The sequence below is a fragment of the Lonchura striata genome, chromosome 3 (assembly GCF_046129695.1).
Source record: "Lonchura striata isolate bLonStr1 chromosome 3, bLonStr1.mat, whole genome shotgun sequence".
Classification (NCBI taxonomy): Eukaryota; Metazoa; Chordata; class Aves; order Passeriformes; family Estrildidae; genus Lonchura; species Lonchura striata.
This window is the reverse complement of record NC_134605.1, coordinates 89,785,707-89,811,637: the sequence shown is the minus strand read 5'-3', so window position 1 is coordinate 89,811,637 and position 25,931 is coordinate 89,785,707. Positions and strand designations below refer to the sequence as shown.

At 36.9% G+C, this 25,931-nt stretch overlaps 1 protein-coding gene across 2 annotated transcripts in view; it reads right to left on the bottom strand.

The window, feature by feature from the left end:
* Window positions 1-8,860: 8,860 nt before the first annotated feature.
* Window positions 8,861-25,931, bottom strand: part of BMP5 (bone morphogenetic protein 5) — a 53,887-nt gene continuing 36,816 nt past the window's right edge. The window contains exons 4-7 of one of the 2 annotated variants that reach the window (XM_031504496.2): window positions 22,276-22,473; window positions 14,634-14,710; window positions 12,674-12,784; window positions 8,861-9,030 (exon numbers count right to left, since the gene is read on the bottom strand). In XM_031504496.2, the coding sequence (XP_031360356.2) occupies window positions 8,881-9,030; window positions 12,674-12,784; window positions 14,634-14,710; window positions 22,276-22,473 (536 nt within the window). In that variant the 3' untranslated portion in view covers window positions 8,861-8,880. The remainder of the gene's footprint in view (window positions 9,031-12,673; window positions 12,785-14,633; window positions 14,711-22,275; window positions 22,474-25,931) is intronic. The other variant, XM_077781805.1, reaches the window with a different exon arrangement.

Here is a 25,931-nt window from a genome sequence, read left to right as displayed (position 1 = left end):
AACAGTCAGCATCAAAAATGTCAGCAGAACACTTTCTGGTTTAATTTAATTCTCTCAACATTTTCATTGGAAATGTGTGTACATTTCAACACTGGGCTGCCAAACTTAAGGAATTCCCAGCTCTGCACAGATGATTGCACTGTATGGTTAACCACTTCTCTGCGTCTCTGGAGCACTGCATAAAGCAGGGGAGTAGCCACCTTTTCACAGAAGTAGGACCCTCACAGTTGCAATGAACCAAAGATAAAAATATTCAGAAGTACTCCTGACAGGATGTTAGTCAGAAGATGGTGCTATTATAACAGAACTTTTAAGGCAGCAGAGTCTCTGAGGGAACACACAAGAGATGGTAAACCCTAAGTGGACATTAAAAGCTGATTTCAATGTGAGCTGATGTTCTGCATCTAACTGAATGCATCACAGAAATGTACTCACTAGGACACCCTTTAATTCTACACCATGGCTTGCTTGCATCAAGGGGAAAATGCACAGGAAAACATATTTTAAATTGCCATTCACCAACTATTGCATACTCATTTTCATAATTTTTCAACCCTCAAATGAAAAAGAAAAATTTTTCGTGAATTTCTACCCCACACAGTATGTTTCCATGTCAATATATGGGTTTTGAGTGAGTTTCTGCTGGTACTTCCAAAAAACTAGAACTAGACAGTAATATAATTTTTTATCCTCTGAAACATTATTAGTTCAAATATAGCTCATAGAACCACTGTTGTGTGTCATATAGAAACAGCTTTGAAAGCATTCCTTTTGTCTTTATAAGGGGAAAAAATGGAAGTTGCACAACTCTTCATAAACAGAATACTAAATTTTATGCAATGTGAAAATATTGCATTGTGACTGGGAAGGAGAAAAACCTGATGTTGGTGAGGAAATGAGGAAACAGACATATAATTACTAAAACATTTGGTTGCAAGTAAATGAGCATAGTAATTACCTACAACAAATGGGTGATTAGAAATGCATGAAATTAGAGCAGTCTACAGGAAAGCTAATTGTTATATTTGATATGATGAGTGATATGGATTCTATAGTCTTTGGGCAATCATGAAAACTAGATTATAAAGGCAGAACCACTACATAGAAATGGCCACAGATGTGTTTTACTGTCTGACGGAGATCTCTTCCTTGCTAGAAAAGCCACAGTGCTGTTCCTAGTATCTAGAATACAATGAATGTACATGTATGTGAAGAAAACCAAACTGGGGACAAGTGTTCTCGTCACGATGAAAATACATTAATGGAAGAGGTTGCCATTCCTGGCTGCACTCTAGTGTCCTTCTGAAGGTCACGGTATTGAATAAAGTTCTAGAGGAGCAATCTGTTAAAAAAATTGCAAAATCACATCTGTGAAATGAAACAGCCTGATAGCCTGGCATTGCTTGAAAATTCAAGCAGGCTGCTCTCCTGGAGGGCTGATAGGCCTTAGTGCTTAGATTCAGGGCAGTGCCATGTAACTAATGGCTGTAAGGACAATAATAAAACAGCTGTATATGATGTTTAGTTACCTAATTAAAACAATTTAAATATATACATTTCACATGATTTCTGCGTTAACAATTATAATTTGGCTCATTTCTTACAGTTTTTTTTAGCAGCAAAGGTCAGCTAAGGGAAAAGATTCAGAGGAATGAGGGGAAAGCATTGAACGAAATATTTTGCAATTAGCTATTCTTAGCTATTATTAGTTACTTAGCTATTCTAGAGTAAATCCAGAGGAACACTGATGCCTTTACTGCAGTGTGTATTTACATCATGGGAAAAACCAAGAGAATGGGAAAAGAGACAGTCAGTGGAAATGGAGTGTAACATGATTGAAGAGAGGGGTCAAATTCTTTCCTGCCAAAAATGAGCAAACCTCTGTGAAAATGTCAGTGAAGCTTCACTCAGAAATGTCAGGAGAAATTTTAACTGGAGTGGGAATTTCACAAAGACTATATGTTTCTGGTTTTTTGAAATAGAGCCATAACTTTAAGCATTTTTATGATTAAATGCAAGCATTTTCAGTGGGCTCTACTGTGCACCATTCTACAGGACACTTCTGTTTCCTTGCCAGACAGCCCCTGTGTCTGCAGTGTTGGAGAAGGGAACCCTGCAGCTTCCAGGCTCCTTCCCACAAACGTGGGCTGCTGGCTGCTGGCTGAGTTTGTCAGTGCCCTGCAGCCCCAGCCCTGCCAGGCTGATGGGGTTTCTGCCAGGTGCCAACACAGTCCTGGCTCCTCTGCCCCAAAGGCCACTTCTACAGTGCAGGTGTGAGCTCCGCAGATCTGCAAGGATCTTTTAAAAAAGCTTTTAAAAATCTGCTTTCATGGTTGTTTTTAAAACCTCTAATTTAAATTTGGAAGCTTCCATGTTCAATCCTGAAGCATGAAATTAATTTCCCATAATTTTAAGTTATCTTCAGCCATATTTTGTTGTAGATGAGTGCGAGAAAAGAATAATAGTATCAGGTCTTATTTGTAAGGGGAAGAAATCTGAGAATTAAGGAGTTAATTGTATTCTGGCATGAATAATATTCTCATTACCTCACTGTCCAATATGGGTAAACAGAAAGAATCAGAAATATATTTACAGGTATTTCAAGGGCACTATTAATTATGATAGATTTTTTTATGTACACCAATACATGCAAGAATATTGATCTGGTCCTTGGATATATGTCCTGAGGTACACAGTATAGATCCTGCTAATTAGAAACTCTTAAATTTTCATTAAATTAGTAGATTACAAAACATGAAATGGTTTCAGGCTCAGTAGTTTGCTAAAAACTCTTTCCTTTACGGGGAATAGAATTAGTTATACTAATTCAATTTTCAAAGATGAAACCAATTCAGGAGTTTTGTTTGCTGTTAAATGCACAAATCCTTTTCACAGACAGGTTTCATGGAATCCTATGCACTTACCTATGTCTTTATGTGTTTATCCACAAGAATTCATACCAAGATAGCAAAACAAGAAAAATCCAAATACATGCAAACATGAAAGAGAAAATAAGCACAAAAGATTTCTCAAAGTATCGCATCCCAGTTAAACAAGTAAATGACTCAGCAGGTCTTATCTTTGTTCTGTCCCTGCAGCACAGTCTAGGAAAGAGCACTCCCGGTGCGAGCTGTTAATCTTGAATAATGAAACAGATAACATGCAGAGAAGGCTGAAAAGAGCCATTGCAGAGGTTAAGGAAGAAAAACTAATTTTGGAAAGGAATCCCAGTGGTGGATGTAAAATTTGCCCAAATAAAAGGGAACACATGTTCTTGTGGCAGAACAGCTCAGCAACCAAGAAAATAACCAGGCATGAAAAGCTTTATTTTCCAATTAGATCAGTTTAGGGAGTTTGATATATGTGCTGTGTTTCTCTACCATGTCTTGTCCAACTTTTGGTCGCTCTGCAGTTGAGTAGCTCCAAGTTCAAGCCTGGACTTCTCTGTCAAAGAATTTATGGGGGCAGAGATGCCAGAAAGATCCCCCACAAAGTTTTCTCCTTACAATTTAGTCAAAGACCTTTCTCATTTTCACAAGTGTTTCTGCTCATAAGTCAGCTGGAAACCCAGAAGAGACCAGGACAAGTTTTACAGAGAAGAACTGCTCCCATATCTCTGCTTCAATATTATTCTCTGAGAGCTGTTCCCTAGAAAATATGTTGCTCTCACATCTCCAGCCAACATCTGGCCTAAGAACCCCTGCTATACAGATATGAACACAGTCCCAGTCTTAACACATTGCTAAACTTCCCACTGAGGAGGAGGAAAATGTAAGAAAAGGGAGGGATGTAACACTACCTTCAACTCTACTGGTACAGATTTATGACCCTGTTGAAAAGGTGCTCCAAGATAGTTGTTGGTTCTGCAGAAGTAGCTTTTAAATACAGTCACTCCCATATTGGAGTGGAAAGATGTGGTCTACATCTGCACACAAAAAACCATGAAAATAGAAAAATATTTTGTAAATGTAAAGTATAGGTCCAGGTAACCCCTAAGACTGCCTTTCTTTCCTTAAAGTTATGAGCTGCATGGACAGAAGTGCCAAGTGTATGCATCCCTTGCCAAGAGTGTGCAACAGGGTTTGGAGCACTGGGACACTGGAGCCCTAGTTGTCTTCCCTATCCTGCCTCTCATCAGCTCTTCTGTTTGTCAAGCCTCTCCACTTTCCTGTACATGTAAAGTTTAGCAATACTAATAACACATACTTCTATTGTAAAGCATTAACATCTGCTAAAGCAATGAAGATATTCATTCATATTAATAAGAATTATCGGTGGTGCCTATTGGAAGCAAAAACGTACAGGAAGAGAACAGAAAGCATTTAGCTGGAAATATAGCAGTTGGGGGAAGTGTCTGTGTTGTAAATGTGGAAAACAGAATACAAAAGGCCCTTTTAATTCACATGAGATTCACGACCCCTCGTATACCACGTTTGGTGCTGATTTATTTGAATTAAGATGGCAAGAAAATGTCCTCTCACTGTTTTTTGTTACATTTTTTTACTTTAGTTTTCTTTTGTTTTTAATCAAGCTCTTGCTCAACCCCTGTGAGTAAGAATTCAGTAACACATTGTAAATCACATTTTGCAAGTTCTGTGACTTCAGATGAGATAGTAAAAGATAATGCTGTATAATTCACATATGGCTGGTTTGTCATTCAGGCACCACATGTCAGATTCTCCCTCTACACAGCTGAATGTATGAGCAAAAGAGCTTTAGAGACTGCAAATAATGTAATTTTAAGGTCCTGGTAATTAGAATGTTTTGATTATTGCTGAAACAATTCAGAGTCTTATGAGTATAAGCCTAAGCCATTTTTTTAAACTTTAACAAATTCATTTTATCATGAAACTTTTCCAAAAAAGGAATTGACAAAAAATCTCAAAAAACAACAATCAACTGAAACAAAACAGAAGTACACAGTCAGCAGTCAAATCTTTTCCCACTAAAAGGCAGAGAAAATTATATTCCAAAACAAAAGTGTGACATCCCATCATGATAACAGAAGGTTTCTCAAAGCTTCACATACAAAATAAACATCTGAGTAAAACCTTTTCAACAATGTAATGTTATTTTTAAGCGGTTAGGGATTGTCACTGGCTACAGTTGCTCAAACAAGGTCTAAGCAGAGCCACTGTCCTAAACCTACACTGTAGTCTTTGGAGAGAATAAGTGAACTGCAATCCAAAAAAGCAACTTTTCTATGTTGTCCCTAAGACAGCCTCAGTTAAGGTGTCTACATCACAGGTGTAACTCACACCACTCATGCATCTACCATTTACCAAAATGAGGCCCCAGATTTTCTGACAATTGACTCACATCATAATGTAAAGACTAAGTACTGTTTTATAGCTTTATACATCCCAGTATGCAAAACAAGCAGCTGAGCTCTCATGTGCACCAAGAAAGGCCTGGTTTCTTGTTCCTAAAGATACCCAAGCTCCTCTAGTGGTTTCATTTTCATTACCTACCTAATCACTGGCACAAATGCATATTTACCTGAACAGCCTATTATGGGTATTCTCAGTTCAGTCAGAGAGAAAGGAGAGCTCCTGCCAGGCTAGAGCCTGGGAAAGAGTTGCAAAAGAATGTAAATAATTCTCTATCTCTCTTGTGTTCATATTGTTTATAGATATGCTCTGCCACCGTGCGTCATTCGCTGAGCACCAGCGGGGTGAGATGTTTTTACTTTAAGACCAATGAAATTATTCTGCACGATGCTCTCTATAAAAGAGCGATGTATTTGAAATAAAGTAGTTGGAGTTCACATCATCCAGCCTTCTGAACTGGAGTTCTTTCGTTCCTGTCCCGCCTCAACAGCGACAGCCTACTGCAGAAGCAAGAGTCATGGCATTGTTAAGGACTTGACTACTTTTCAGACAGATGCACAGTGGGAAGAAGCCTGGTCATCGTTTTGTTTGAAGACATCCACACCAAAGCTCTCTGAGATCTCTCTAGCTGGGTTTTGCACTGGAACGATGTTTCGTTATGTTGTCAGCTACCAGTCAGATTTGCAACATTAATTCTGAGGTTTTTGGGTTTTCAGCCCTTGAGGTTCCAGTTGTTAAGGATGTTGAAACCTTAAACAACTTGAAAAAGAGCAAAGCTCTTGTGTCCTAAATGATAATGGAAGAATCTTCATAACTAGAAAAATGGATATAGCTACAGGTAAATTTTCATATAATTATGTACACTTTGCATTAAATATATGTGTATATATTATGCCTAAATATATATAAAATAGCAAGTATTTGATAGGACGAAGGGAAAGCACAAAAAGTCTTGCATTAGTTGGTACTACTGAAGAAGAGCATATATGAACAGGTTTACCTGAAAACATGCCTACATTTACTTCTCCAGAGCATATAGAAAGTTTGGTGCCACTATCCTTTATTGCAAACAAAGGAAGGACCAGTTATGGATTTATTAGGAATTTTAAAAACCGTTTCTCCTTTCTAGTGTTGAGTAGAATACTAGCATTTCGAGGTATGATTTGAAGGTATGATTTTTATTAGTAGTGTAGATGGTTCACCATCTGCTCTTGAAGAAGCAAGAAAATAAAAGTAGTTTTGCAAAATATCTGTACTAAAAATGAACCATAACAAAATCTGTCTGTAACCATCACTGATTTCCTGTTTTCTCTTTTAAAAGGATACCTCAAGTCAGTGTCATTTTGTCATGTGTCTAAGAAGCAAAGCCACAGCAGAGAAAAACATTATTACAGGTTTATTATGTCTCAAAATATAGAAATATATTCCAACAGCATATTTTAAAGAATAATATAACAATAATCTTCAGTTTATTAGTCTCAAAATGGTACACCATTATTTAAAAATATATTACTTAATGTACCCAAAATTTAGTGTCCATCAAATTCTATTTAGAATAAATTGAGTTCAAAAAAGCATATCCACCTACTCAATTTATACAAAAAACCCCGTAATTTTTTGAAGACAACCGAGGAATTTAAATTTTCTAAATTGCTAATTTAGATGAAGACCTTTTTTCCTATACATTCTTGTACATGAAGTGCAACTAAATCTAGATATGTAGGTAATGTCAGTATAAAATACAGACAGGAGTGTAAAATGGAAACGTTCTATTAAAGGGGAAGAGTTCCCAAGGCTGAAATCAGAACTAGTAATTTTTTTTTAAATTGAGTGTATGCATAGAAAGGATTTATGCATTACTCCAATAACAAGGTAAAATAAATTAGTTTCTGCAAAAACAACAGCTGCCTATTCACATGCATACACACAGTCACACACATGCTGATTTTATGAGTCTGTAATCATCTGAGTTTTCTGAGATATGTTTTAAATAACCAGAGAAGCCAAAGTTTATATGATTAGACTGTCAAAGAAGAAACTTAAAAATCCTATCAATTTTTTAGCAACTCTTTGATAATGGTTTAAAGGAAACATTTTAATGAAGGCAGTCAATGATAAAAGTGTATGTAATAATTAGCTATGTAATAGAGAGAAAAATATTTCTATTTTCCCATTTTCATAACAGTAAAACAAAGGGGTCCCCAAAGATATTAAGTGTAATTAATTTGAAATAAACCTGTGTGTAGTGGTGATGGGAAAGGTAATTTGCAATTGGCTATGTATTTCACAGCCAAAGGATTTAACTTGAGGCCAAAATTTAGTGGGAATAAAAAGTTATGTATATGGATTTAAGAAATATTAAAGTTGCAATTGCTAAATAAAAGGAAAAGTATCCCATATTGAGTCTCATTATTTAAATCAATCCCCACCTGATAGAAAAGCAGATGGGACTGAAAGTAGGCTGCAAGTTACCCAGCATCTTCTTATGAAAGGTGTTTATCTTTTCCTGCAAACAGCCACCACCAGGGATAAGACTTTTGATTAAACAAGTGACAACTGCTGCACCCCCCTGCCCCGTGCCTTCCCTTGCACACTCTTAAAACATATCCAGAAGCAGGAGCTAAATAAAGCAAAGCTCTTCTATACCCTGTATTCTGTACACTTTGTGTATAGTAACCTGTGTGTGTAATGGGAAGGCTTGTGGTCTTTTTGTTTGATTCTGGCTTGTTTTGTGCTATTTTAAAAATATCTGCCAGAGCAGTGTCATAGATAATAGATTGATATGATTTGAGGTAAGAATGTTGTAGTCCAACTTTTAGTGTTAACTTGGAAAGCCATAGATAGAGGCAAGAGTCTACACAGAATTTCTGAAGCCTAGAGCCTTTTGCAAACTGCAGCTCACAAGCCAAAAAGTAACATACTCCTCCAGTTACACTCATCTTGTTAAAGAAAATAGTTATAACAATTATGTGCAATTTTTTCACTTCTATTTTTTATCTGCTTTTTATTTACTTAAGCATTGTTCAACATTTCACTTTTTCTAATGAAGCAGAAGTTCTAAAAAAAATATGTTTAGCTGAGCAGTTTTGTTTAGTTTTTTTCTTCCTGTGCCTTTTTCTAAATAAATACCTAGTCACAGTTTTCATTGGCATAATATGACCAAATGCATTATAGTTCCTCTAATAATACAAAGCAGTTACAGAATTTCTGGAGTTTCTAGTTTAAAAAATTCCATACAAAAAGGCTTTACTTTATAATATTGAAATGGGATAAAGCAAATTTCAGTATGGTGAATGGAAAAATTAATTTGTGAACTTCTGCTGCATAGTGAGGTGACCCATTAAATAAATGGTTCTGAAATTTTGCTCATACAAAAGAAACTATATACTTTTAAATAAATAAAAGCTACTATATACATTATACTGTACAATTAAATGAGAGATGACATGAAATGGAATAAATTTAGGCCTGCCTTTTCATCAGCAATGCTCATATCTTGACTTTGTTACAATTTTGAATAAACCCCTCTGCTTTAGATTATTTTTTTTTTTTAGTGGCAGCCACATGAACGCACCACCATATTCCTGTATTTTTTTAAAATAACATTGGAGCTGTCATCAAAGTAGAGCACGGAGATTGCGTTCAGTTTTGTTGGTGCACAGCATGGCTTTGGTACATGATCAGGGAACATCAAGTGAACCTGAAAGACAGATAAATACATAGCTCATATATCAAACAGAGAGTTGTGAGGACATTGTCAGTGCAAAACATGTCTTTGTAATTCAGCAAGGGCTGTGGTCACAAATTTTCCTCAGTTAGCAAATTTAAAGTACAGTTTACCTCCAGCACATTTTTCTGATTTCAGTTGCACAAGGTTATACAATAAAAGCAGATGGAGAGATAAATGAGAAGTGGCCAAGACAGAAAGTTGGTTTTCAGATGAAATTCAGAGAATTGGAGTTAGGTAGCAGCTCAAGAAAACATTTAAACATATTGTCAATACCATCTTTGCTGAGGGCAAGGCTTAGCATGAAGCAAAGGATCAAGCCCCAGATCTCACCAGGACCCCAGCATGTGCTAAAATACTTTCCTGTGCTGGGGGTTCAGTGTGGAGGAAAATCTATTGCAGACAGCAAAGGTTGTGCAAGCAAAGCCTCATAATGAAACTGCTTTCAGCCTATGAAATGGTAAGATGTGGAGTCACAGACAGTGTGCGTGCACTTTAAGGTCTATGGATCCAATTCTACTTTCACTGAAATAAAAATCAGTTCATAAGGTGGGTGCCAGCTGGACAGAATATTTGGGGCAGGGGCTGAGGCATAGAAGTCTTTATGTTCACCAGGCTGAAATGTATCAATGAAAGATTAAAGCGAAAGAAAAGAGTTTTGAAAAGCGTCCCAGAACAAACAAGATCTAGTAGAAATAAAATGGGGAAAATACAAGTTCTTTGTACTTGAAAGAAGGTTGGATGTAATATTCTACACATGCTGAAGACTTGGAACCTGGGGAGCCAGAGAAGAGGGAGTTGTAATAGAGATGGCAACAGATTATTAAGGCATGTATGAAGACTTTGTCAGTAATAGATTTTGTTTGTATGTTAAGTCTTTGTAAATCTGTTAGAGCCATCTGTCTTGCAGTGATATAAACCCAGAGCCTTTGCCAGACAACAGAGAACAGTCTATCAGGAAACAATTTTTACATAACAGTTACCATGAGAAGGTCTTTTGAAATGAGCAATAATAAATCCTGAAGTAGCTGTTTTGTAACAGTTTAGACACACATTTAAAAACTATTTAACAAATTAATAGCAAAGCACTGGAGAAAAAAATGATTGTGCCTGTCTTGGGCAGATGTTTATCCAGCCATAAATCATGGTTCCACCAGCCCCTGCCACCCCTGATGGAAGATCTGTGGCCCCACAGTACCTCCTCAGAAGTGATGTTCACAGCCTTTTCAAATGTTTACCCCAAATTCAGTGCAAGCCAACCCGATGATCCACTGCTTTGCATGACCAGAAAGACAATGCTACCCCCGTGCCTGTTCTGAAGGTGATGCAGGAGGCAAGAGTTTATAGAGCTTATTAAATGTCCCCTGTCTTTTATTTATATGCATCTGTATTGTCTGCTTGCCTGAGTTCAATTGCAGACAAACAAGAGAGGGAGAGAGTGAGGTACTGGCCCATATTTTTCCTATCCTTGTTACAAAAGAAAATAAAAAAGAATCAGTTAAGTTTGGAGGGGTACCAAGGAACAATAATTCCTAACCCAAAGAGCAGGCTTTTTCAGAATGTTGTAATCATCATGGCCAGGAGGTGACTGCATTTGGATTAGGGTGGAGCATATGAATAATTGCTTCCCAAGCCATCCCCATATGCACACCTTGTGTAAATCTGAATTTTACATAATTTAAACCAGAAAGCATTAAACTACTGTTATCTCATCTAATTTATGTACAGCTAAAACTTAATTGGCCTCATGATTTTTTGGCTGCACTGAATGCATGTTCAGTACATGCAAAGGGAGACACGCAATTCCAAAATGGCCATAAAAAGAGCAAAAATTAAGTATCCAATTTAAAAAATAGGACAAACTACACACATTTCCTAACAATGGGAAAATAACCATTTTGGACAGGAAAAACACACAAGAGAAAGTAGCACTGAGCCAACTCTTATTTAACAGTCCATAATTGCAGAAGGGAACTCTAACCTGGGGATCTCAGTGATATTGGCAACTTTTCTGAAAAATGCTTGTGTAATACTAAACTATTGCTTTGCTGACCTACTTCTTTTCTGCTCAGGACTGCAGATATGCTGTTCTTCATTGTCTTCTAAGAACATTGCTTCCTTGCCAACTGGCATTTTCTGTTCCCCTTCACCTGAAGTCCTTAACATACTTCTACTTATTTTTAAGTGTGTTACAAATGACATTTTCCCTCTGACATTTTCCCTTCTTTTTGTAAATCTTGCTGACTGGAATTCTAGTATAGAGGAATAATGTTGCATTGGTGACTGGACTTGGAGAAGGTGAGTAAATGAAAAGTTGAATGGAACAGAAAAGTTCTCAGCATATGTTGAGTTTTTGAAAACGTCCCTGTCATATAGAAATACTTGGCAATTTTCACAAGCAGAACTTGTTTTCAATCAGAAAGAAACCAAATTTTATTTTTGTTTGTTTGCTTGCTTGGTTTGGGGTTTTTTTCTGGTGTGGGGTTTAAATTTGAGGGGGGTGTTTGGGCTGGTATCCCAGGTAGTAACTCCACTCATTTCTCAAGGGGGAAAGGTTTTTCAGGCCCAGATTTTGATGTGAAAATAAAAGAAAAAGATCATTATCCTTGGACAGCCATCAGCATAATCTGATAGTCAGGATACTTGATCATTATTAGTTTAAATCAAACGGAACCTTAAATCCATGTTTCTTTAAACTCAGTTGTGTGCCTTGAATGTTCCAGAAACTAACTGTGGATGACAACCCTTTCCTGTTCTCACTTCGTGCTGTGACTCCCTCCTTGTGTATTATCTCTCATTCCCCTCCTCCTTAATTGTTCTGCTAATACCAGCTCTATTCAGAGCCAGTTCTTCAGCTGGCACAGGTGAAAAATCAGTTTTTGACCAGACTGACTAGACTTTGGCCTTACAGCATTACATTTAGTAATTTTCTAAAGGTCATGATTTCTGTAGATGAACACTGCTGGGGTAGAGGAGGCCTAGCCAGCTGCCTCAACTAAGATCATCTTTTTGGCTGCTCCGGCTGAGGCACAGAATTGACATAAGAACTAGCAGAGGCAGAAAGCTGGCTGCAAATCCCTTTTACATGTACCAGGCAGAGCAACAGATCCAAATACACTTATTTTTAAATTGCATTTGTAAGCCAGGCATGACTGAACACAATTTCTTACATGCAAATGCATCTGTTTGCAAAGCTTCACATTAAATTACAGTATAAGAATCTCTGCCAACAGTTGACAACAGAGGTCCACAGAGTGGCCAAGTGTCATCATTTCTGGAAGGTATAACATGTAGATGTTAACACTGAGCTTCAATAAGCTGCAAAAACTCTTGGAAGTCAAACCAGGGGCCCCTTTGGTTCCTGTCTACACAATTCTCCAGTAAAATAACACAGTCTTCTCATGTGCTATTGCATTTGAAATGGAGGTGAAACCTACCACACAGGCCACTCTGAGCAGGTTATCCTCTCTCCAACAAAATCACTAAAGCAGGTTTTAAAATGAGTTATGATTTCTCAAGAAATAATCAAAATTCAGTAGTGATAAGCAGAAGAGTCAGACTCTGAGCAAAGACACAAACTACAGCATAGGCGACTATAACACAGTCAGAGGCATACCAGAGTCTGAACAATGGCATGGTTTGTTGCGTTCATGTGGGCATTGAGGGGAAAAGAACACTCTCCATCACAGTAAAACGCAGCGTAGCCCTCCGGTGCAATAATCCAATCCTAAAGCAACAACAAATAAATCCACTCATTATATTTTCTCACTCAAGGAATTTATAGCTATATCAAAACTAAGACTTTCTCAATGGCACAATGAACTTCAGAAGGTGTCATGTGAAAGGAATGTTTTTTGGTTTTTTTAAAAGTACTTGCTTTGTTCATGCAAAATTGAGATGAAAATTAATGAAACCTAAAAATCTGTATTGAATATCAACTAATGAGGCTATAAGGGAGATTAAAGATTAAAATATATTTGCAGAATACTTTTCCTTCCATACTAAAAGTTTTGAGCACTTCTTGATGCAACAAAAGTAATTACAATGCATTCTCTTCCTTCAGCATAGTCAATGCTGTAAACTGTATTACTGTGTGACACTGAGCATTGCTAGTGATTACCTGTTGGCATGTCCATGAATCATACATTTTCAGTATTTCAAGGAATGCAGCATGGGAAAAAGACCACAAGAGGGAAAACATTTTAAAATGTTAATAAAAGCTGTGTGTTTAGTTTGCCGAGTTCCTCCTCTGCCAGGTAATGGAGGTGCTGCAGGAAGGGCAGAGAGGATCAAGTAGCTACTTCTTGGGATTTGTATCTTTTTTTTTTTTGTATCTCATTTCACTCTGTGTTTCACAGATCAAATATTGTACAGTGTAGCTCTGGTCTTCCAGCTGAAACTTTTAATTCTTACGGTAGCCTTTGTGTTAAAATTTTTCTTTTTTCTTTGACTACTGTGGTCACTATGGCCACTGATCTGAGAGTTTAGCACATCTTGGAGCATACGAGAATCTACTGCAAAAAAAAAAAAAACAATAACAAAAATAACCTGTTGATATCTGAAAAAAAAGCACCCTGTAATCAAGAGACAATGGCTCACTTGTTCAGTGGCCTGAGTTCAATACCACAAGCCTGCTCTGTGGCCCTGGACTGGGTAGTTATGCTTTACAGACTTGGGAAAACAGTGTCTGCCTGCTTCTTCAGGCTGCTGTGGGAATAAATATACTACAAAATATCAGATAGGATAATGAGGCCATATGAGAATCTGAGCTAGATACATAAAGGATGAGCTGTCACTAAAGAGAGCAAACTTTTGCTCCTCATAGACTTGTTCTGCTCCTGGAGAGTTATTTTAAAATAATTCCACGAAATGTGAAATGCACAGGCAACCATTCCTGTGTTCTTATCTATGTATGCAATAGTTAGAGGTTGCTGAAGGCCTTCTTGTTCTTTATAGAGCGTTCCTTGCTTTCTGGGAAAAAAACCTGGATTGATCTCTATTTTCTTTTCCCATAATGCCCTGCTTCTGACTTCATGACCTTTTACTGTAAGTATATTATTTTTTTGTTACTGTGTGGCAGGGTGAGTTTTCCTCAGAAATTACGTAAAATTAGCTATGGTATTATAAAGATCACTGAGAAATGATCCAATATTTATTTCCCTAAGGACTCCACCCCAGTGAAATCTCTATGACCTGCAGAAGACAGCACTGAACAAGGGGGATTTAAATTTGAACTAGTGAAAATTTAAAACATTTAATTACTTGATGTGGGGATTTTGGTTTCATTTAGTGCAGATTCACTCAACTCTTGAGCAGCTGTTTAAATTTATCTTTATGTGAATTAATCCAAATCATAAAGTCACTAATGTAGGCAATATCTTTGAGAGAAGAGTTAAAAATGTAAAGTTATAGTGATAGCAATACTGATAAGGATTTGTTACAAAATGTATTTAAAGAATCTGTCTCTCATCACTGTAATGCCAATTTCCATAAAGAAAACAAAATGTAAATAATGGGGAACTTTAAAAGAGATTGTCCCAGTTTGAACTGTTAGGAAAGAGCATTTATAATCTTACCTGCCATCCTAAGTCTCGGAAACTCACATAAAGTTCATGTTTCTTACATGCTTGCTTTTGTTCGCTTGTGTTATAATCTACAGGAAGTAAATAACATTAATAAATTATTTGGAAGCATTGCTAGAACTGACAAGCTTTAGCTTTTTTTGAGATCCTTACCAAGCTGCACAAAGGAAAGGAAAACCATACTGTCATTTATACTCCTAGGGTTAGTTGTAAAGGCAATGTAAACCTGGAAATACAGAATCAGCAGAGTCAGACTGACACAATTTCTGTACACTGGAAAAATAATACATACAGTATTAGGGGAAACAGCTTTACAAGATGTCTATTTGCTGGCTAGCTGGGTAACACCTCTGATAATATCCACACAGGTAATCAAAGAGGACAAGTGAGAGTTTGATCCAAAATATCAGGGAAATCATCTGTAGGTTGGCCTGGTTTTAATTGCCAGGTAAAGAAAGCAGCCCAGTTCAAAAGATGAATTACCAACAATAAAATTGTCCTGAAGCAAGGGAATTTCCAAATGTCTCTTAGTTAAACACAAAGTGGCACATATTGTACTTATTTTTTGCCATATATTCTGGAAATATTCACCACTTGATTATCTTCAGTTGCTAGTACTAATGTAAACAAGTAGACTAACAGGTGCTTTTTAAAGGACTGAAAGTGTTCTGTCAGAGATATATCAGAATAGAAGGACACCCAGAACCTTCCATACATGCTTCTCCACCACAACCTTGCTCCTGGAGAAATTATAGTACTTGTTCCTTACTGCTCCTAAGTAACAGGAAAGGAAGGGAACAGGATCCTGTCTTCATCACATTACCCCTCAAAGTTGGTTTATACAGCTAATCATGTGATGCCATAAGTGAAGCATGTGACAGAGCAGGGAGTACAGACTGTCTCTTCTGTTTCTAATTCAAGAATGCTTAAGATAACTTTTTCGAACCAAAATAACCATTCTGGGGAAAAAAAAAATAAAGTCCACCAATAAAAATTCACAACAACAACAAGAAAAAGCAAACAAACAAAACTCCACAAAACCCTAGCAAGGAAGACGTGGAAAAAGAAAACAATTCTTTCAGTTTCAGAAAAATAATTTTTAGAATTTTTTTTTTTACATTATAAGACTTGAGACTGAAACGGGAAGTTCTCTGAAAAATTTCAGGACAATTAAGATTCAGAGAGAAAGTCCTTTTTTATATAAAATGAAAGGAACTTCCACAGTCTCTGAACTAATCTGCATAGTTTTTCACCATCCTTGCAGAAAACTCTTCCAAATATATGGCCTAGAGGAGTTTTTTCTGCAAATTTGTCAAGTGCTTCTTGTCAGCCATCCTGACCTCTGCTATCATTGCTTCTCTGGGTTCTCTTCAGCTTCTCTGTGTCTTGCCAAAGACATGATGGCCACAATCAAAAACAGTGTAAAATAAAGTAAAATAGTTATTTCAGGCTTGTTTTGTTGTAGTATTACCCAGAATAGGAGTTCTGCAGTAATATCACACTGTCAATAATCAGCTTCCAAACTTTTTCTTTAATATATTCCTGCTCATCAGCCTTAGGAGTCTGTTGTAGCTATACAAACCAAAGAATAAAGAACAGATGGAGGATGAGGGTGTTGATGACAACTGCAGCATGATGGGGCTGCAGCAGCCATGGTAAGGTAGAGGTTCTGAGGGATGACATCAACAACAGCATTGCAACCTGTTGTAAGTCAATCAAATATGGCACAAATCCACTGTGATTATCTAGGAAAATTTTGACTGAATTCAAATAGGAAGCAAAAGTATTGTGCAATTGGGATGAACTATACAGAAATAATATATACATATTTCCTGGGAAAACCTAAGAAAAATACAACTTTGTTGTTCAGTAGAGCAAAGGACCTAGAGACAAGGACTCAGAACAGGTTAATGTAGTCAGTGACTTCTTTGTCTTGCTTTTTACTGGCAAGATTTACCCTCAGGACTCCCAAGTCTCTGACCCTAGTGGCTGAAACTCTACCCAAGGAAAAGGGATAGAGTTAGGAATCAGTTTAGCAGCTTGAAGATACATGAATCCATGTGAGCAGAACGGATGAATTTCAGGGCGGGGAATGAGCTGACCAACACTGCAAAGTCACTTCCTGCCCCTTTTGAGCATTCGTGCACCAAAAGACATTTCCAATGATTCAAAATGGAAAATGCCACACCCATTTTCAGGAAGGCCAATCAGCTTAACCTCAGTTTCTGGGAAGTCTTTGGAACAAATTCTCATGGAAGCTGTCCAGGCACACAAAGAACAAAGGTGCTTTGGGAAGAGCAAGTGAATTTACTAGTTCAAACTGTGCCTGACCAACCTGACTGTTTTCTGTGATGCTCTGACTAGATTTGTGGGCTTTTGAAGAGCTCTGGGTGTTGATCCCTTTGCTTTTGGGAAGGTTTTGGATATGGTCTCACATAGTATTCCTTGAGTCAAATTGGTCAAACCAATCAATAACTTTGATAGGTCAGAATATAATGGATGGAAACTTGTCTAGGCTGCTGGGCCCAAACAGTTGGGATCAGTGGTACAGAGTCCACCTGGCAGCTGGTTACGAGGGAGGTTGCTAAAGGATCAGTACTGGTATTAGCACCTTTTTTAATAGCTTGGACAATAGTACAGAATGTGTTCTCTGGAAGTTCACAGAGGATATGAGATCTGAGAGGACTGCTCCATCATCCAAATTACCAATAACAGTTTGGACTGAACCAGATCCAGAAAAGACTTGACAAGACATTATTCAAAATACACAAACATTTTTTTCTCTTACTGGCAACACATTCTTTGAACAGGCTTTTTCTTTATTTTTTAAGCAGGCTGTGTACCTGCTTTCTATTGAATACACATGGACACAATATGACTCCCAAAACTGTCAAAAGCTGTCCACAAGTCACAAATATGTCCCTTTGCAATACTAAACAAGCATCAGGGATGTTAAGCTAGGCTTTCTAAGCTATTATACCTCAAAGCCTCATAGTTTTTAAAGACAAACACTGTGTTCTTTCCTATGGTATTTTCCTAGCCCTTCAATGACAGTCGTTAAGTGATTTCCACATACAGCTGCCATCTCAGACACTCTCAGTTGTCCCAGGACATGCAGGGTCAAAATATCCACCCACATCCCATGAGATAGCTATGTCTTTTTGGAGTAGTAACTGGAAGCAAGACAGGATGCCCTAAGACATCACAATTTTTCAAAAATCTGTATGCCTTTAATACAAAATCCCTGAGTCATACCTTGTGCTAAGTTGTATGTAATATTCTAATCTGTTTTGCACACATTTCAGAAGTACAGTGAAGGTAGTTGAAAGTAAAGAACCTTTAAAAAAATGGAGCTGTGTTCACTGACTCTTCACACAGATCTATATATTCATTTTCATTAACATCAGTGCTCATAGGAGGTGAATATCGAGCTTTTCTGTCTCAGCTATTAGAGGGGATTTAAAACTCATACACATAGAGTACAAGTAATTTCGCAAAAAAATATGACTGAAAAATGTGGAAAATATGCACATGAGAAAGTCAGGAAAGCCACAATATGGTTTTTAATAGCATCCAAGCAGGCAAACAAATGAAAGCTGAAGATTGTGTTCTTGCCAGTTCTCTCTGCAGTGACATTTTCATATTCAAGAACATGTACAGAAGTTTTAGGGCCAGGATGTAGCAGAAGTTTCTACACTTAAAGGTGAAAATCTAAATAATAGATATGTAAGTCATTTCACCGATGTCATCATTGTTGTGATACTCTGAGCCATTTGAATATAGGTTCAAATGATGTGTGGTCACACCAGAATACCTGATAAAATGGCCAGCATGTACAGACTGTAAGCCATCTAACCCATTCACCTATGAAGAAAGTGAGACTCAGGAAAGTCTGAATTCCTTCCCTAAATTCTACCTTTCATGTAGGACAAATGTTGTGTGTAATATAACATTTTATGTAAGTATCAAATGTGACATTTATAATAAGGTCTGGTGCTAAGGATTCAATTTCACACACTGTAGCTTCAAAGCCCATATGCTTATTCTGTCAAGAATCAAAACCATAGGCTATTATGATTGAGAAAACATTGTTCCTCAGTGGAATCTAAACCCCTACATAGCAGAAAAAACTGTGGAAGGAGGTCAATAAAATATATGTATAAGAAATTTCATGAGACTTTTTTTGTGAAATAAAGACATGAAAACATGTTTATACATACTATTACAAAATACTATATTTTGAATCAGTGTTTGTAACACCAATCAATAGCATACACAAAATGTAGCCTTAAGTAATTTTTTTCTGGTTTTATCTCCATATGAATAAAAATGATGTAGCTTTGTTTTTTAGTTTCCTGGTGTAAGTCACTACTCAGTATTTAAACGTGGCTATTCTCTAGTGCCCAGTTACTCTGTAACTCTTTATAGACAATGCTAAAGAAATTAAAATTTAGCCAGCTTTTTTTAGGGGAGACGTAATGTGACATACTTTATAAGCAACCTGCCTGGTTTTGGTTTGGTTTGAGGATTTTATCTTTTTTTCTCCTATCTACAGTTTGACAAAAATAAAACTTGGTAAATAAAAAAGTGTTTAATCTTCTGTGCATAGCAGGCAGGTAGAGCCTGAATGCTAAGCTTAATTCTGTCTGTCTTTACACTGCATTGACGTCGTCTCCTCTTGAAGTTCTTAGCAACACAGGGATGATGACCCCAAGTCCATCAACAATATCCCAGGTGTTACAATAATCAATATATAAGATTTTATTCTCTTCATACTGAGATTGTGTATATGACAGAATCACAGAATGTTAGTTGGAAGTGACCTTAAAGATCATCTACTTCCAACTCCCCTACTAGGGGCAGGGAGTCCCCTCATTTTCCACTAGACCAGGTCTCTTCCCACCTAAACCATTCTATGATTTTGTGAAACTTCATGAATAATTAAAAAAATGTCTTCCCTTTCAAAGGGAAGAGCTGGGCTTTCCTTTTTGACATACTGAGAACACAGTAAAGCTAATTGCTGAAATCCAAGAACTTAAAAAGTAAGAAGGGAAAAAGAAGAAGGCAAAATATAAAATGCAAAGGCAAAAGAAAGATGAAAAAAGGCAAGAGTAAGGGGAAACAGAAGAAAACAAAAGAGAAAGAACAAAAGAAAATGTGGGGGAAGTAAAGGAAAATGAAGAAGAAAGAAGCAAGGAGGAAGTGGTGCCACATGATTGTGGTAATGTTAAGACTGATGTATAGAGAGAGAAATATTAGAAGTCTGTCATATATGAATGACAACGTACCTATCTGTGTCTGGCTACATTACCTCTGGCTATGTAAGTGAGCATTTTTCACTGTCAGTGTCTGTCTTACTTGCTGTAAGTAGAAGATCATGGAAGAAGCTTAGAAACAAAAGACCTACATGACACAATTATCTTTGCCGGTCACTGTGTCAAGTGTCTTGCATCAAGGAGTTGAATGAGGATTGAATATAGTCTATTGACTATCTTCCATGAGAAAGATGATTGGCAAAATTCTTTGGTTTTTCCCAAAAACTTTCATGTTTTAATTTGAAGATGTGAATTTTACTTTTGAAGTTCTGCTCACTACTGAAGCTGTAGAGAGCTTGGACAATTAGCCTTCTCCACAAACTCAAATGGGTACAGTGTATCCCTCAGATCCTGGGGCTGGAAAAGAGAAGAAAAAGAGCATTGCTTTTCTTTGATAACAGGCTGTCCACATGGAGGAATTATATTCTGAAAAGACTCGAGATCAGAGCAATAAGATCGTATTCTCTTCTCTGTGTCTTTTTCGCAGACTGGTGATGTGGATAGAATCTGTACATTGCTTTTGTAGCCTTCAGCATGCTCATCCACAGCATTTCACGAGTATTGTTGCAGTAGTTATTAAAAGACTTCTGGATCACTTATGGTGGGAAAAGTCCAATGAGCAATCATTAATGACACCTACACAAAAGGAATTTGTTTATTTGTGACATGGGGATTGTGAGGCAAACTTCAAGGCAGGAGCATGGAATGTGGTTTGCTATACCTTCAAACAGTTTTGCCACAGAGGATGTTGCTAAGTGAAGCTGTGGTTAACGGTATGTTTTTCTTGAACTGAAATCTCTTTTGAAAGAGATCTGCTATGGATCAACATATGTAGTGATGTACTCTATGCTTATGTAAACTTTAAAGAGAATAGGAGAAAGTTTTTTTCAAAATGCACATTTCACTAGAGATGTTCTGATTTTTCTTGTTTTACAACTAGGTCTGGAGCACAATTGAATTCAAAGACAACACTGAAAAGTTACCTCAGCTCTCCCTGAGGTAATTCTTATGTCAATGCAATGTGATAAGGTTGTGTTTTCCCAGGGTATACCAGCAAGGAGCTTGTGTTCAGCTTTCCTGCTATAATCAATTAAGCTTAAGGAATCTGTTCAGTTCTCAGTTTTTCATGCTCTAGATACATAGGATTCAGTCTGAAACTGTGATATTTATATTTAGGTATCTTGTGTGTACCATATACTTAGGTAATTATCCCCTCACCAAAAATATTGTGATTCTCAAAATTAGCAGACTTTCCAGGGAATATGAAAAATTATTTAAATAATTTCTTCAATTTCTTTAGCAATTCAACAGCAATTTTTGGTTGTTATGGTAAAATTATCCTTCTGCAAAAGGTCTGGGAAAGGCTTTTTCATTGCATTAGAATAGTTTGTAGCCTGCCTCTGTCAAGGTTCTGAGACAGATATAAGTAATGCATATTGCTTATAACACTTCTCAAATAGGTGAGCCCCAGCCCAAGGCAAAATTCCTCCCACAAAATACTGATTTTCTTACTTGTACACATCCATGGGATTTAAGAACAGCACTTATATTAAGCTTTTGATATGCTGTTATTAAATGTGTGATGCTTCTAGAAAGAAACACTTTCACATCCTTTTCCCAAAAAGTGGAAATGATCGTTCAGAAGTGAGAATATTTACAAAGTGACTTTGTAAATATTTCGGCCTTCAGCTGAAAGGATTGTTTCAGGAAAAACTGAAGCAAAATTTATTCCAGGCTCTAAAGCAACTAAGAACATTTTCCTGTGCATTATTGTCAGTACCTTTCAGGTAAGGGACCAAATTCACTCTGTAGAGGGATATATTTTATATTTATATAATTACTTGTCAGCTGATCTGAACTCCTAAACAGTTTACAGTTTTTCATATTGGTTAATCTTCCTCATTTCCAGTATTGAGATTTTTGTGTTACATCTTGCCTTCTTCAGCTGAGAGGCAGTTTTTCTGAAGCTTCCTCGACAAGTAGGGGTGCAATAATTTTCTTTACCTCTGTTTTTCACTTGCGCATAGTAAAGATATCATCCAGTTGCATACTGTGTAGGCTTAATTTCAAGCTCAGACACAGCCTTTCTTAAACTGCTTGGTTATTTCACCCTCCTGGGGTCCATGATACATGTAATTGATCTGATTTACAGAAGGTAACATAACAAAACAAGGCCAACATAACAAAAGAGGAGTGGAAACACTGCTTCTGACAGTTCAGCCAGTGAGCTGCATCTTTTTTGAGCTGTTGTGACTGTCTTGCATTTGGGCAGGTGCCCATACCTCCTATAAAAAGACTAGTAAATCATAGCTCCATCTTACCCCCAACACTTGGCATCCTAGAGGACTCCTGTTGACTACTGGATTTGTTGCGGTTCTGATTTTTCCTTTTGGTATTGGCTGCTCGGACAGAGCGGAAAAGCACTTCACTTGCCTTGAAGAATGCAACCATGAATGGTTGCTTTGACTGAGGCCCATGTCTTCCAACCAGGCCAGCAGATTTAACATTGATACTTCGACCTAAAAGCAATGGAAATAGCAAGTTAAAAGGTGAACTTCTGCCCCTCCCAAAGCCATAGCAGAAGTTCAACTGCTGACTGAATCATAGCAAGGAATTTGCTGCAATCCTGAATTTATATGATTAGGAATCTATCCACGTTTTGTTAAACAAAACTTAAAAAGACAAAAAAATCTCTACAATTTGCAGAAGTTTCAACAGCTTTACAGATGCAATTTTTATTGCATAAAATTGCAGTCTCTGTTATATATCTTATTCATTACAGAGACGTTTTATTTCATGCATGTATCTATCGAACTGAAAAATAAATGAGCCCCATTACAGTCTACTTCCTATAGAAAGAATAATGTAATGTGGTCTTCTAATTTTGCATTGTTTCAGTGAGACGTGGAACTTTATATCCCCAAAGCAAACCAGTAGCAAATAGAAGTGTACATAATAAATATAATTCTGCTTTAAAAATAAATATCGTGCAGTGTTCCTTAAACTGATGTTCATTCACCAGTAAAGGTATGAAGCCATTCAGTTGTTCAAGAGAAGAGAGTTTGAAATATGCATGCTATTGACTCTGGTTCTGTTCCCAGGGGACGTGCATATTTCTTTAAAATATTTGTTCAGTCAGGACTGTGTGGTAACCTCACTATATTATGTGGTCTAAACCTCACTGAAAGAAAGGAAAGCAAAACAAGTCACTGAAACTGCATCAGTGACATTTTAGCAAATAAACCCTCACTCTTAACAGAATTTATTTTGGCAGCATAAACACTTTTGTGCGTACGTGTATTATGCAGAGCCCTTCAACCGTCAGAAAATGAGACAGTGTCATGTGAAGCTGTGCAGCTGTGCAGGGTGGGGACACAGAGGTCCTTTAGGCGGGAGGGTTCGGCCACTGGCACCGCGCGCCGGGCGGCACCAGGGCGCCTCGGGATTCTTCTAAACCCGCTGGAAAATTTGTTACGTGGGCAACGAAGGAGCATCTGCCTCACAAATGTATAATGCTGTTAACTCAATCACCCTGAAAAGGAGCTTGAAAACAAGCATAGGAGTAAACATTATAGAAATAAGCATATAGGTTTCCTTTCCATACACAAACTCACAGTGGCTGCACGCCAGAGTCTATATTTCTTAAAAAAACTCTATCACTGGCGTAAATGAAAGAGGCAGTTTGATTTGTGGTTAAAGTAGTTTCCATTCTACTTCCACTGTAACAAATGTATTAATTCAGCTCAGACTTCCTCCTTCTGGCAGCCCTTTTGCAGTAAAAAGAGAAATTAGAAGTTCCAGCCAAATACCATACCTTGAACTGACCCACTTCAATACATAAACACTTTTACAACATGTTTATTCAGGTGTAGCACTTTAAATTGGTTTAAGATGTTTCCAGTGACAGAGAGCCCAGCAAAGGCAAGAGAAGAACTGAGAAAGTTAGCAGTTATGGAGCAGAGTAATTGGCAACATATTCTGAACAATTTTGATAATTACTTTTTTGACTGCAATGGAAAAATATATTTGTTGAAGCTTCTGATTTCATTTTAAATGCTTTTTTAGTCTTGTGTTTCTTTATTTCTTCTTTTCATGTGTTTGAGTTACTATTAAATAATTCAGTAACATTAATTTCTATATGTTCCAATCTTCAGTTGCAAGTCAGATATGAAAAACTGTACAGGCTATTCTCTATTCATAACAACATGGACAAACTAGCTTCTCACCACAAAGTTCCACATTTCCCTTCATTTCTAGAGGGAATAATTTTACTATTTTTCTTTACTTTTCATTCCAGTGAGTTTCAGAATTTTAATTTTATCTGCAAAATATTAATGCTTTACTGGTGAACATTTTGAGTATACTATTAGATTTATATATTGAGAACTGTAAAGGTGTGTGAAGCTTTTCTGAATTTAAATTTAGGTTCTCTGAATTTACAATGGTGGATATTGTGTGCGAAGCAAAATATCCTTCAAACCAATGTGAACTCCCTTTAAAATAACTTTTAATATTATTAAGTTTCCTCTGGGTTTCCTTTAGACTTCAGCAATGAGATGGCTATTAAGATTCCACAAGTTAAGGCTTACTTGGTTATCCAGGTTATAGAGATATACTGTAAAAAATTAATCCTGCAACCCACAGCCTTTTTACACAGAGAAACAGCTTATGTGACTATATTCCTTTATGTGCTTGATCTTCTAAGCAGCCAGCATGAGATTTTAGGATACATTTGTTCAATTCATGAATGGTATATGTACTGGATCTGCTTCTTGTGCAGAGGAAAACTTTTATTGACTTCTGTGGGTACATCGTTAAACTTTTCTCTCTCAGTTTATCATATACCTTAGCTTAACTGCAACTTTCAGAAGATGAAGCAATCAAAATATACACTGCCCTTGAGACACTGTATTTCTTCTGAGGAGGATCTCTGAACTGTTTAGAAATTCAAACTACATATGTTGTCTCCATTTTAGGTTGCTTTTTTTTTCCAAAAGAAAGTTTACATGTACAGGACTTCTATTATCCTTTAGTAAAAAAAAAAAAAAAAAAAAAAAAAAAAAAAAAAAAAAAAGAGAAAAAAGAAAGAAAAAAAAAAAAAAGGTGTATATGGGGGATATTTGCCATCAGTCTAAAAAGCATTGCCCCTTCTTGAACAGGAGGTATTTCAAAGCATTCTGCCTCCCAAAAGCATCAAGCTTTCTGCCACAGCAGTAGCTCCATTGTGTGTGCCATGGTCTTGTTAAGTAGTCCTTATGTTTTTTTGTAGTGTCAGTTTTAGAATGCATTAAAAAAAAAATGGCTCTATCCTGAATGTCCCCTTGTAGAATTCATTTTTTTAAGTGGTTTTAATCTATCATTTCTTGTAAACATTTTCAAAACTCTTGGCTTCAATGACAACTGAAAAACCAGGTCTCTTGGGCATGCAGTTGTTCCATACTGTGGCATTAAAGCAATACTTTCTAAAGTCAGCTGAATGACTCAGGCTGACCTGCTTAACTACACCCGGAGCTTCAGCCAGATGAAACTCGTAAAACCAAAACAGCAAGGTTTGTCTTTTTGCTTCTCTTGAGCATCTCAGAACAATGTTGTCAAGCATTCTGAAAAATGGGCTCTATTCTGTCCTTCCATTAAATCTTTAATTCTGAGGATTTCAAATATTTTTTTCAGATTTCAAAAGAAAAGAAGAAAGTGCAGGTAACCAGCAGTCCACTATGCCTGCTCCACTGAACTTAGACACTGCAATTATCCCTGCATGTAGGAAAAACCCCAAAAACACAACAGATGGATTTATCTGTGCAGTGATAGTCCAGAGCTCTTGTATTCTTCACATTCTGGCATGCACTTCTCAATACTGCTCTGACAATTAATTATCTCCTTTACATACTGTAAAGTATATTTGAAGACTAAGACTTATTTACAGCATTATGTTTCAAATTTGTTGAACTCCTTAGTCCTTATTCATAGGATTCTGAGT